At 40.8% G+C, this 13290-nt stretch overlaps 1 protein-coding gene across 1 annotated transcript in view; it reads right to left on the bottom strand.

The window, feature by feature from the left end:
- Positions 1 to 13290, bottom strand: part of DNAH7 (dynein axonemal heavy chain 7) — a 226187-nt gene that overhangs the window by 34323 nt on the left and 178574 nt on the right. The window contains exons 51-52 of the mRNA XM_090045212.1: positions 5724 to 5850; positions 4040 to 4234 (exon numbers count right to left, since the gene is read on the bottom strand). Coding sequence (XP_089901338.1) covers positions 4040 to 4234; positions 5724 to 5850 — 322 coding nt within the window. The remainder of the gene's footprint in view (positions 1 to 4039; positions 4235 to 5723; positions 5851 to 13290) is intronic.

Here is a 13290-nt window from a genome sequence, read left to right as displayed (position 1 = left end):
AAGAGCCAAAAAAATTACCTGAGTGCCACAACTATGAGCACCATACAGCTAAATTTGTAGGCATTTTATTCTACTATGAACTCCAGAATCCTGTATTTGTCAGGCAACCTAAGCTATTTGTACAAGAGACAAGGAAGTTAGCAACTTCAGAACAGGATCCAAGATAACAAGCATGAAAATAGGATAGATGACTAAAGTAAGTGTGCTCACCATGCAGTTATCTGAAGCTAGTCAACAGAAAAACGATAGAATTGGGGAAACCTCTGTTCATTTGGGACCCATACCCTGGAACCCCCACCTAAATATGGACGTCTATAACTTCCCTTTCAACAAGAAAGCCAGAGAAACTCCTCTTTTAAAAACTGGCAGGGGAGAGACCCAATCCAATTCCCTCCTTTGACTGAGGGGTTCAAACATACTTTTGCCCTTCCTTGGTGAGTGCCCTAATCACCAGCCAAGATGTAGGCATTCTCCAATTTTTTTCAGGGGTTCCATCATGTGAAAAACAATTCAAGATTCATTGAATCTTCAGTTCAATGCTCTCTCTCTTAGGATAAGGCAAGAGTAAGCAGGATTCTGTAGCCTAGTGGCTAGGGTACTTGCATAGGTTCTGTTCCAAGATCCATATAAGTGTTTTACATGAAACAATGATTAGATAAAATGCATGAAGAGTCCCTGGAGCAGTAAGAGAAGTACAATTTTTAAAACTAGAATTGTAAAGAATATGCTTTCATCATGACCCCAGTGAATGAGAGAGAAATTCTCATTTCACTGTAGTGAAACATAACAATTCTAACTATGGGCCTGAGTCTGTATTCACTGAAGGCATTCATTATTTCATTACTGACAGAAATGGGATAATTTATCAAGATCTTTACCAGCTAACTGATGGCCTGCAATCTTCAGCAAATAGTATGTCCTCCAAGTTGTCTTCATTTACTTCAGTTTGACTATTTGCATGTGTTTTTATTACCACTGAAAGGCCCCTGTCGCACATTACCTTTGCAGTGCAATTAACTTATCAATAGTAACAGTGCTGCACATGCAGCCATTTTATGGTGCCTCAAAGTGGCACACAAGCCACAAAGATGTTCCACAAAATATGTGGAACAACTTTGTAATGCACCTGTATGGCAACATAAATTCTTCCTATCTTGATGCAATCGGCATTGACACTGGGATGGGGGTTGGCATCAGGACCAGGACAACCCCAGTCCCAGTGCCAAAAATGAGGTTCTGTGAAGGTGAGTTCCCAGGAACTTGGCAACCCCTGCACCCAACAGTCTTCCCTGCCTTGCCCTGCAGCCCCCGTGGGCAAGGTACTTTATAATGCTAGGTTGTGGGAAGCCCAGCTGTTCTCGGTGATCTGATACATTAACTATCTTGCCCCACAGGGGCTGGATTACACACATGGTTTTTACATTTCCTGGGGCAGTAGAACCCTGGTTTTGGGGAGCCTCTCACTGGTCCTGGGGTCCCCATGTGCCAGGATGTCAAAAAATGGCATGTAAAGCTGGGCTGCACCTGGCAGTCTCTCCCCAATCCTGGGGTCCCAGCATACCAGGTACAATAAAAGCCATGTGTGCAGCCCAGCTGTATATATAGTTTCTAGATGTTTACAAGGACCCCAGGATCAGGGAGAGGGTCCCCATCCCAGGGTCCTAGTAGGGGAGCCCATGAGTTTGTAGCTGCCAGGTGGGGAGAGTTCATTTCTGGTTCCGCACTTCAGGAAGGATGTGGAGAAGCTTTAGACAGTCCAAAGGAGGGTCACATTCATGATTAGAGGCAGCCTGTAAGTATATTATGGGCATACATCAGGGTCTGGGGGAGCATCTGTTCACCAAGGCCTCCCAGGAGAGGACAAGAAACAGTGGGCACAAACCGACTGAAGACTACTTCAGACTGGACATAAGAAAAAACTTCTTTACAAGTTAAGTGCCGAAGATTTGGAACAGGCCTCCCTCAGTGGTGGTACAGTCCCGTACCTTGGAGATCTTCAAAAAGCTTCTTGACAATGGCCCCCTCCCCCCACCTGGGGTCATCTGATCCCAGCAGTCTTTCCTGCCTAAGTGCAGGGGGGCTGGACCCAGTGATCTGTAAAGTCCCTTCCAGCCCCTAACATCTATGAAACTATGAAACTTCCCCTGTCCACCACTTGCAAACTCATGCCCTGGGCTCCCTATTGCTTTTGCTCTGTGCTCACTGTAGACAATTGGGATCTGTCTGCCAACCCCAACAATCACATTTTCTGCCATGCATGTGTGGCATGCCAGGAGGCATAACTGCTGGGACTGGGGATCATATCCCATCAAGCCAGCAGATGAACATCTGCTAACCTCCTAAGAGTGCCATTGTGGCTTTTAAAGCACAGCCTTGCTCAGCAGAGGTACTTAGCTTCAAATGGATGTTTCCTGTACATGGAGGTACTTTTCTTTCTCTTCCTCAGCTTTCCCTTTTCAAAGCCAACCTTTTCTCTGTCTTTTTTTCAGATGACTGCTTCCCAGGGAGGAAACCAGAACTATCAGTCCCTACATGTCCCAAGTAAAGGGAATAACAATTTGACTTATCCTTGTACAACTGTCCAAAGAACAGCAAAGTTTTCTGTTCATATTTTATCCCTCTATGCCTTAAAAGACCTTCACAATGGGCACCTATACACATGCCTAACACCTGCTCTGATGCATTCTAATTGTAATGCATCGGAGCAGACTCAATTCATTGCTCCAGCAGCCTCGCTATCATGTGTATTCAGCATCCCCATGCTTCAGAATGATGGTAGGGGCACTTTAAACCTGTTGAACAAACTTTAGTTAAAGCACACCTGCCACCATTTTGAAGCATGAAACACTGAATACACAAGACACTGTGAGAGTTTTAATTAGAGTGTCTCCCAAAAGCCACTCTAATTAAAGTGCTTCCTGCCCACCCAGGAACACATGTAAAGATGCCCATTCTGAGTTAGTAACAAAGGTGCAGAATTGGGTTATAAGTTATATTCTTCCATTTCACTCATAGTACATTTCTAACTAAATTAAAAGTTTTACCAGTGAAATGGGCAATCATTTTTTTCAGATCTTTTTTCAAAATATTTTAGGTACTGGGGAAGAAGGAAGCTAGCTCTATATTTCTAAGTGCTAGACATATTCAATGTATAAAACATAAACAAATACATACAAAATGTATACAAACTCAGTCCTCTCTAGACAAGTTTCACAAAACTTCTGGATTATCTTTTTAACAACTGAGAGTAGGCAAAATTTTTCACCATTTCCATACAACAGTGGCAAAAAGGGGTCAAATTTACAAGGATTAAACCAATGCAACTTTGCTGAAATCCACTTGCAAAATTCAGTAATGATGGTTTAAGTTAAAAGTTGGATGTAACATTGTCAATAATATGTGAGTGTCAAAGTAACAGAATTGACAGGTAAAGCAACTTTATGAATGCATAGTATGAAATGTTTCCTAATTAAAAATTGCTTTAAATCTAAATAGACAAGCTAAACAAAGCCTGGCAGGACAAACCAGCAAAGAAAAGTGAAATAACTCATGTAAGATCACACATTGGGTCAGCGGTAGAGCCAGGAATACAACCCAGACTCCTAGTCCAGTACTCTGTCCACTGGACAAAAATTGGCATCTACATTTAGCATATAATAGCATAGGCCTATACAATGTCTTGAAAAATAATTCTTAATATAACTGAGCACAGCAAAGACCTGTATAGTCATATTGTATTTTGGTTTTCTTAAATTAAGCAGATTTCTCCTATCATCCCACTTATTGTAATTATTTTTCTTTGATTATTTTTTAATCCAATCCAATGCAAAATGTATCTTGGCATACAAAAGCTAGCTGATAAATTATAATACCCTACCTTAGGTATAATTTGCATGAATAATTATGTTCAGTTACTGTAACAATGAAACATTGCAAGATTATAGAATTTACTTTGTTTTTCTGAATACTTAAATGTGATTCATTATTCTGAAAAAGCAGACAATTTGTAATAAAATTTAAGCTCTTTCTGTTAACATACCAGACTATCGTACACAGATTTCCATCCATCCTTCAGCCGTATAAAATCTTTACGAATCTTCTTGAAGCACGGCAAATCATTTAGTCGACAGATTTCATCCCATGCCTTCTGAGGAAGCCAGGTGCAGGGATTAGAGAATGGATTATCCAGCCCTATGCCACCAGTTAGCAAAAACTTCCACTCACTCTCATTAATCTGCAGTTAAAAACAACACTAATAAGTCTGTATAATAAATAGTCAATATTGGACAAGTAATGTTTCATCACATCATGTAGGTAATTGATAGATTTCTCTGAATTTTTGCACTGACACTAGAAATTCTTCTGTGATACTATCAAAGGCACATTTCCAAAAGCTTCAATGTTTTAATTCAGTTTAGATAAACTCCAAAGCCTGAAGCTGAAGTTATTCCAAAATTTCCTAAATGTTTCACACAAGTACAGGGGTGTAGGTTGTAGCCGTGTTGGTCTAAGAACATGGGCAGACAAGGTTCTTCGGGTAAATCTGATATCTTTTCTTAGAATATCATATTTACCCAAAGAACCTTGTCTTTCACACAAGTATACACCTTGAACCTTACCTATGACTACTACTTCCTCAAGTGAAAAATTAATACTTTCAGGTGGCTATATTTTTGACAAACCACCTTTGTTGGGCTCACTTTCTCATTCCTCCACAGTATCACAGTAAACACAAATAAATCAGAGCTATGTACAGAAGTTAATATTTTCCAGATTTTGAAGCAAATTTCAAATCTAAATAAAAAAATCCAAATATGAGCTTCTAACAAGGCCCATTTGTTTCCTTGTATTCTATTCAGCACAAACCTGTTTAACAAACCTGTACACCCAGGTCCCTAAAATTAGGTTTTTAGACTTTAAGCAGTTTTTTAGCTTTCTGGTCACGCAAACCAATCACCACATACTACTCCTTGTTTTTTAATCGTGTGCATTTCACTTTACTAAATCATTTAGATGGTTGTAGTGACCAAAATATAATTTACAATAAAAGATAAATAGCCTAAAATATTTCATTCCTAATAGTAATACTGTTCATCAGGAAACAGATATAATTTTAAAAGACTGCAATTTAAAATAATTCTCTGAAAAGTGGTCTGCCTTTAAGACTGATTATAAATGTTAAGACACAAAGGGTCTTACATTAAAGTTAACATTAAAGTAAGCCCTGTTTCCTTCTCCATTGTAAGAATTTGAACTGTAACTTTATTCTGAAATGTTTTTAGAACTCACATTGTACTAACCTAGTTAATATATACATAGCTGTATATATTCCAGATTGATAAGTATATGCCACAGCCTCACCACTAACACAGGCATTAATAGCTTTCTAGTTAACAAACAGTAAATATAATAAATAAAATTTTGCAAACTATCTGCAGATGGAATATCATGGGCTGGTTTCATTTCAACTAAAGATTTGAAGACTGCCTATCATCTAGTATTAATTTGGCTAGACCACTTTAATTTAATCTAGGGAATTCACTTAATTGATTTATAATTACATATTAAAATGTTAAAAAGCACACAATTATAAATAAGTTTCATGAGTTTGTTTACATATAGGCTTGATTTTCCAGTGACATTATATATATTCCTACGAAACGATAAAAATATGCAGTTTAAGAGCTACAGTACTAAATGGAAAATTATTTTCAAGCACTGACCAATCCTTCATGCTTCAGAAGATTTACTGTTAAACAAAAGGAGAAGAGCAATTTGTCCTTTTCAAAGAGCGAGCGACAGACATTAACATAGAGTGAATAAGTAAAATGATCCTTGAGAATCTTCAGCCTGAAAGTGTCAGAGAGAAAATAAACTTAATGTCACTTTAAAGGCTGCACACTTTGGAAATCCTATTATAAACTACTTAGACCTTGGTTATTCTAATAAACTTTGTGGTCAATTACCCTAAAACAATCAAGGCTACTCATTAAATGTGTGCACCAATTTGGGAATACAATACAAAAACATTTCAACAGAATTACATTTCACTACCGAGTGATTTTCTGGAAGGGCAAAGGAGGGCTACACTTTCCCATTAAAAACACCCAGCAATAGTCTTTGCTTTATATTAATAGTGAAATTTAAAAGGCAGAAACAAATAGCCTATTTTAGTAGCTGTATAAAAGAAATTTCCAATCTTAGCACTCTATTTCTCTTAATAGTATGCAATGTAAATGTAATGAGAACATTGTGCTGTATTAACAGTAACTTCCTTAAAAAGCAAACTCAAGACAGCAAAGTCATTTATTATCTTATAACGCAATGTAAAAGAAGGAGGTTTTATGTTGTGCTCTGGGTTTGAAAAGAGTTCACTCAAACCAAAAACAAAAGGATCATGCAGAGGCCAAGAAACTCATTGCTCAAGCTTGCAAACCTATGTAAAATGGGCAAGATGAATGGACTTCCTAACCTGCAGATAGATACCAGTGAATGTCAGATGGATTTGTGAAGACAACTAATGCCTTTGCACTGTTCTTTAGGATCACTTTTATTTTGTGGAAATGCTTCTTCTGAAACTGTGCTACCATGAACTGACTTCTAACCGGGAAGAAATTTGGAGCTGTCTACGGTCTATGTAGACTGGAAGGTGAAAGGCTTTTTTCTTGACAGAGTTAAGAATGGAAGAGAAGCATATCCAAGAGTTTTTCTTTTTTCTTTCTTCCTTTCTTTTTTTCTATCTTTTTACTTCCCTCCACTCTTACACCATTCAATATCTGTCGATATCTAACGGTATAGCCAATCCTGTTTTTTAATTTGGGCAATCATTTCAAAGGAATTAATAATATAACAGCAGTTTAGCTCAGATTCATTCTACACATGAAAAGCTAAAAGGAGATAGCAGCAAGTGATAAAATGTAAGACAATGTATGCAAGTAAGTTACAGTGTTTACATTAGAAAACAATTATAACAGTAACCTCTGTTAACAATAACAGAGCATGTAATGGAAATTAATGACTGACTGGCGCGGTGGCCCAAACCCAAATTTTCCCATGAAAGTCATTAATGCTCAGGAAATCTTCTGTGCCTTGCTTGTTCATGCATAAGTAAAATCAGAGCCAAAAAAGAAGTATTTTTTTTCTCACTTTGTTGGATAGAACTAGAATAACAGGTTTAAACTAGAAGTTCTTTCAGCCAGCTCCATAGTTTGATAACTGGTATTAAATTCCATTTGGTAAAGACCGGTCTTGAATTTATAACCCTAATGGTACTTTTTTTTAAAAGTACTTTTTAAAAAGTCCCTCAAAGTACTGTGTTCTGACTGAAATGCTTAGCAAACAATATTTGTAGTAATTGTAACACAATGTGGGGCTGTGCACAGTTACATCTGGCTAAAATCGAGCTCACGTTGCCTAAAGGAACTTCACCAAAAAGAAACTCTGAAGAAAAGATGATCTTTGGGGTCACTACAGGTGCTTGTACACTTTATCTGTTGTTTAGATATGTCACGAAACAGCACCAAAAATCACCATTTCACTAGGTTAGTTGCATCTAAAAATACACGTTGACGCCTTTTTATCATGGTCCATTTCAGTTTATTGTGGTAAACTAGACCACCTCCGACATTTTTTATTGTTAGCGTGGCCAATTGTTCCAGCAAGATTATTTTTTATCGTGATAGTTTCAGGATGAGTGTTCTTACACACAGCTAAAATTGCCATTTTCTCAGTTCCGACTTGATTTGTCCACAAGGTGTTGCTTGGGTTCACTGAGAAATCCAGGTAATTTCTATCGTAATGTGGCCATTACACACCAGGGGGAGAGGATCAAAATTGTTCTTAATATGTGTTGGGCAGTTCATCTCCTGATTGAAGAATCAAATTAATTACAATTAATTTTTGTTGAACTAAAACCTTTTCCTGTTACTAAATTGCAATGTAATTGTAATGTGCAGTACAGTACAACTGTAACTGTAATGTACTGTACTCATCTGTGCTGACTCCAGTTCTGCTTTTCACAGGCACTATACTCACACTGCCATATCCTCAGATCATATAAATGAGTGGCCTATTTACCATACATGTTCACAGATCACCACTTCAGGGCACTGTTGGGAGAAGCACACAACACCGAGGCACTGGGAGAACTGGGGGGGGGGCAGGGGACCACTAACACCCTAGAAGGAGGCAAGACCCTCATCCCCAACCCCACTTCTAGGCATGCGGTAATTGGGAATATTTTTTCTAAATTGTCCAGACTTCCACAAACCCCATCATGTGGCCGTGGGGAGTTGAGGGGGGAAGAGGTTAGTTGCCAGTGTATAGGCAGGCAGTTGGAAATTCTGGGAGCAAACCCTAGCTTGTGGCCTGGGGGCAGGGGGCAGACGAAGTGAAATATTCCATGTCCTTCAGTGTACAGGCAGGCAGCTGGAAATTGGGGGAGAGAACCCCATCATGTTGTCTGGGGGGTGGGGGTTGGGTATTGTGTGTTGCAGAGAGCAAGTGAACTATTCCATGTCCTTGTGTACAGGCAGACATTTGAAAATTGGGGGAGGGAACCCTATCATGTGACCTGTGGTGGCCCAAAATGGTGGATGATGAGAGCAGGCCACTTGCTGCCAGCAGGGGGTCCCCCACACCCCCAGGAACAGTCGGAGGGGGGACTGGCTGGGAATTTTGAATTTTTAAATGTTCCAGGGACCTCAGAAATTTGTGTGTGCGGGGAAGGAGGGGGAGGGCGGAGACTGCTGAACAGAGCAAATAAAGTACCTGGCTTCCCAAGTGCAAGTCCAAGCTAAGCAGGCTTTTGCCAATCCTGGGACAGAAGACTAACATGTAGCACTGGGTGTATGCGATATGGGTTGGATAGCTATGGGTAGGTAATCATAATGGAACAGGCTTTTGGCATACCAGAAGGTAATGAAAGAATGGGGATTTGGTAGTAGGAAAAGGGGGTGCTGAGAAGGATAGATAAAGTAACTTGGTCTTGAACCCGTAAGTAAAGCTGTGTTAAGGTCGCCAACCAAGCTGTGCATGGGGACACCCCAAAGCAACACACAGTAAGGCCTTGTAACAGGAGCTGGGGAGGATAGGCATTGACATGTAAATGGCGTGAGTGTTTTCATGCACATGGACCAGTTTTGCAGGCTTTGGGGACTAGTGTCTGGGGACAGCCAAAATTGTCTCTGTGAACTGCTTACTAAATCTAAGAGTATGGCTTTCTCCATTCCTAATTGACTAAGTGACAAGAAAACAATAATATTGCTGGCCATAAAAGAGTCAAATCACAGAAGTCTGTTTCTAGAAGAGGAAACTAGATGTTTTATGGAACTGGGCTGGAGTCTGTTCAAACTCCAGGAAAGCCACATGTGGATGTCTGGCTCAACACACAGGTTGATGAAAGAACTCTACAAGATGCTGACATGTTTTGAAGAAGATGAATTTAGGGATCATAAGACTATAGCGACTTGCTGGCCATACCTTAATGGCAATGATCGCCAGATCTGGGCACACGAAAGCAGCTCTAACTGGTGGGAACACATTGTTATATCAACTTGGAATGATGATCAGTGACTAGAGACATTGAGAATGAGCAGGGACACCTTCTTCCACACAGTTAGTATGCTGTTACCGCACATTGAGCGCCAGACAACTGTCATGTGGAAGCCTATTGCCCCAGAGAAGCATGTTGCCATGGCCATGATGAAACTGGCCACGCCAACAAGCCTACACCATGTAGTGAATCAGTTCAGCATGGCTCCCTACACAGCTGGGGTGGCAATAAGAGAGGTCTGCAAGCTGCTGCAGGAACTGTCAGCAAATAAATTCATCTGCCTCAATAACCCCAGGGAGGTGGTGGAAGGTTTCAGGACGATGGGCTTCCCAAACTGTGTGGGAGCATTGGACAGCACACATGTTCCTGTCCTGTCACCGTGCCAGAACAACTGATCATTTGTCAACAGAAAGGGATTTCCTTCAGTCATTCTCCAAGCTGTAGTGGATCACCGGGTAAGATTTACTAACATTTACACAGGATGGGCAGGATGCACCCAGGATGCACATGTCTTTCGAAACTCACCACTGCCTGAGATGATGAAGGGCCAATATGCCCCAGAAATGGAGGAGGTGTCACCTGCAGTCTTTCAGTGCCACTACTTATAATTGCTGACGTGGCTTACCCACTCCTGCCTTGGCTCATGAACCCATATGGGGGGGCAAGTGACTGACCCGCAAAAACAGACCTTCAACTACCACCAAAGCAAATGCCACATGACCACAGAATGTGCCTTTGGGTGCCTGAAAGCCTGGGGGAGGTCACTGAACTACAGGCTGGAGGTACAGCCAGAGAACATCCCCACTTTCATAGTGGTGGCCTGCATGCTGCACAATATCTGTGAAACAAGGGGAGATATTTTCAGTGAGTCTTGGGCCCAAGATTTGAGGGAAGTGAAAGCAGCTGCCAGATCTACACTGAGACAAGCAGGACAAGTGGGGAGGTTAGACATTAGAGCAAATAGCAGGGGAGCTATGGTCAGAAATTGCCTGGCAGTACACATAATGGCTGCTCAGGTGGGCAAATGTGCTCTGTAACTGTGTTCCTGCACGGTTTTTTAATTTCATTTCATATCAGTTTGGACTTCAATAAAGTCTTTCTGAGAAACAGTTTGGATACCTTTTCTGATAACGAGGTCTGGGGGTTGGATACGTTTTTTGATAATGGGGTCTAGGGGTTGATGTCTTAGTGGTTTTGCTTGGTGGGGGGGCTGGGCTGGGAAAGGAAGAAGTCATCTTCAGTGCAGGATGGAGGAGTGCTGTGGGTGTGGGACATGGGGAATGAGTCTGAGGTGGGTGGGAGTGCTTATTAGGTGCCTGAAGCCCTGATAGAAGAAAGGAGTTTTAGCAGAGGGGGGAGGTGACTGCAGGGACTGAAACGCGCACAAGCACTGAATGAAAAAATTAGTTTCTCTCTCTAGGTAGCCCAAGTATGAAGCTGAAGTTTCCGAAGTAAAAGGTCTAAAATACAAAGAAAAAAAAGAAGGGATTAATGCTATATCAGGTGTGCCTTGAAACCAGAGGCATGTAATTAAAACAAAGGGATCAGAGTAACCAGATATGCAGGAAACTGGAACTGACATGCAAATTGGGTAACTGATAGGACAATGGCACTGACAATGGCAGTGGCACTGTCAGAGTTAACATCTTCCCCCAAAAGGCAGACTACAGTTCCTTGGACTCTTCAGCATAAGATGTCTTCATCCAGCCCTGCAAACTCATCCACACCCAAGGCAAGGCAGACAGGATGCTCCTCAATGCCCTTGACAGATTGGAAAGGACAATGCACATTCTGAAAGAGAAAAGTCTCCTGCTGATCAACGCAGGGTATGAAGTGATAAACCTCTTGATGGAATTTCAAGAGAGCTTTTTATTCTCAAGGTGGACAATGCTGAGAGAAATCCTAGAAGTTTTGGAAGCATTTGAACAAGAGGAAATGTTACATCTGGAGACTGAGACTTATGTCTAAACTTGGAAGAAAACAATGGATAGCTATGGGGAGACAAAACCACGTCTGACTTGTCAGAATCATGAAAAAATAACTTTGCAAGCTGATGAGGACACTGTCTGACTGTCAAAGGACATAGGAAAAGCTTAGCCATTTTGCAATTTAACTCTGAGGATGCACTGATGATTGACGCTGTATGAAAATAAAACAAAAAATTTGCTCAATCAAAAGAGTGTGGTCACTGATTTGTCACACTTTTGGATGGTGGGTGGTGTTCACTGGAACTAGTCCTGGATGAGAAGGCAGGACTGTGACTACATGATGACAGGGAAAAAAGGGATATGCTAAGAGAAAGAGGGGGGAGGGTTAGGCTACGGATTAATGCCCACTAAGGAAGAGCTAAGCTGTCTTAAGCATATCCATGGTTTCCAATTTTGTTCCCCAAGGCAAAATGGCAACCATCCTTACAGTTGCTCAGTAAATGAGGAATGATCTGGCATGGACAAACAGATTTACAAAAAAAAAACTAAACCAATTGCTGTTTTGCCTTGAAACAAACCATGCCAGTACATTTCTCAGGGACAGCACCCAAAAATGCTTCGCTGATCAGCAGAAAATGTGTGCTGATGTGGTCTTAAGCTGGCCGCTGGCTGTGCAGGGGAAGTACATGGAACTGCAACCAAAAAAAGCAACACCGTCTCTCACCACATCCCTCCACATCACCCCAGGTCACCCCATGCACCTCCTGTCTCACACCACGTGCTGACTGCTTATGAGGGCTTATGGTGCCTGCCATCTCGCCCAATGTCCCATCTCAGCACATCTCACCCCATGCCCCCATGTCTGAACCCATTTCCCCAAAATTAACAAAGCTAGTAGATTTGTCAGGAAGAGCACCCCAAAATGCATCAATGGGTGAACAGCAGAAAATGGGGGGGCAGGGGGAGTCTAACCGAAAGCCACCTGAAAAACTAAAACCCAATTACAAAATACATTCCTAAACTGTCCCCTGCTGTAATTTAGTAGGAGGAGGTCAGAAGAGTAAAATTGTTATGAGATGCCCTCTAGCATCTTTTACTAGTAATAGCACATTAACAAATTATGAGTGGTAAACACATTATGTACGCATTAGGAGCAAAATAATAATGGGAATCATTGTGGTACAATGCAAGAGTGAAATAAAACCAGATATCTTTAGCTAGAAAAACCCGATAATGTATACAAGCACCCTACTTTATTTAACTAAATGCACCAGACATTGCCTACATTACAATTTAACTATACATCTCAAATAAAACAATAGATAAAAGAAAGTTCAGAAAGTGCTACCTGCTGGCTGCTAAAGATACTCTCCCACCTATAAAATTATAGCACTACTCCCTTTCTCTCATCTTTTCTCTGTTTTGTTTAGTGACACCTTCATGATGTAAATACAAGCTCACATTCTTAAATTTGTGCATGTGAGTACACACTCTGAAACTTATGGGCCTACTCATATGCTTAAATAAGTGCCTGCTTAAGCCCTTTGCTGAATCAGGACCTCGTGGCATAGCCACTAGGCTGAGCCAATAAGTGAAGACAAAAATGGTCAAGAATGCTTAGGATCTCTAGGATGCAACATCTGTGACAGTATCTTTATCTTGCCAGTAACAAGGTGAAAATAAAGCACAAAATCTTTGCTGATTTCTTGCAAAATCGATCTCTTCAAAGCACTTTAAAACAAGGCTGCAAACCTTCGACAACTAATAATCTCTAAATTAAAAATAAGCCACACTCAGGATATGGAGAAT

The sequence above is a fragment of the Crocodylus siamensis genome, chromosome 4 (assembly GCF_052110815.1).
Source record: "Crocodylus siamensis isolate JL-2025a chromosome 4, ASM5211081v1, whole genome shotgun sequence".
Classification (NCBI taxonomy): domain Eukaryota; kingdom Metazoa; phylum Chordata; order Crocodylia; family Crocodylidae; genus Crocodylus; species Crocodylus siamensis.
The sequence above is the reverse complement of the archived record's forward strand: the minus strand, read 5'-3'. Positions and strand labels throughout refer to the sequence as shown.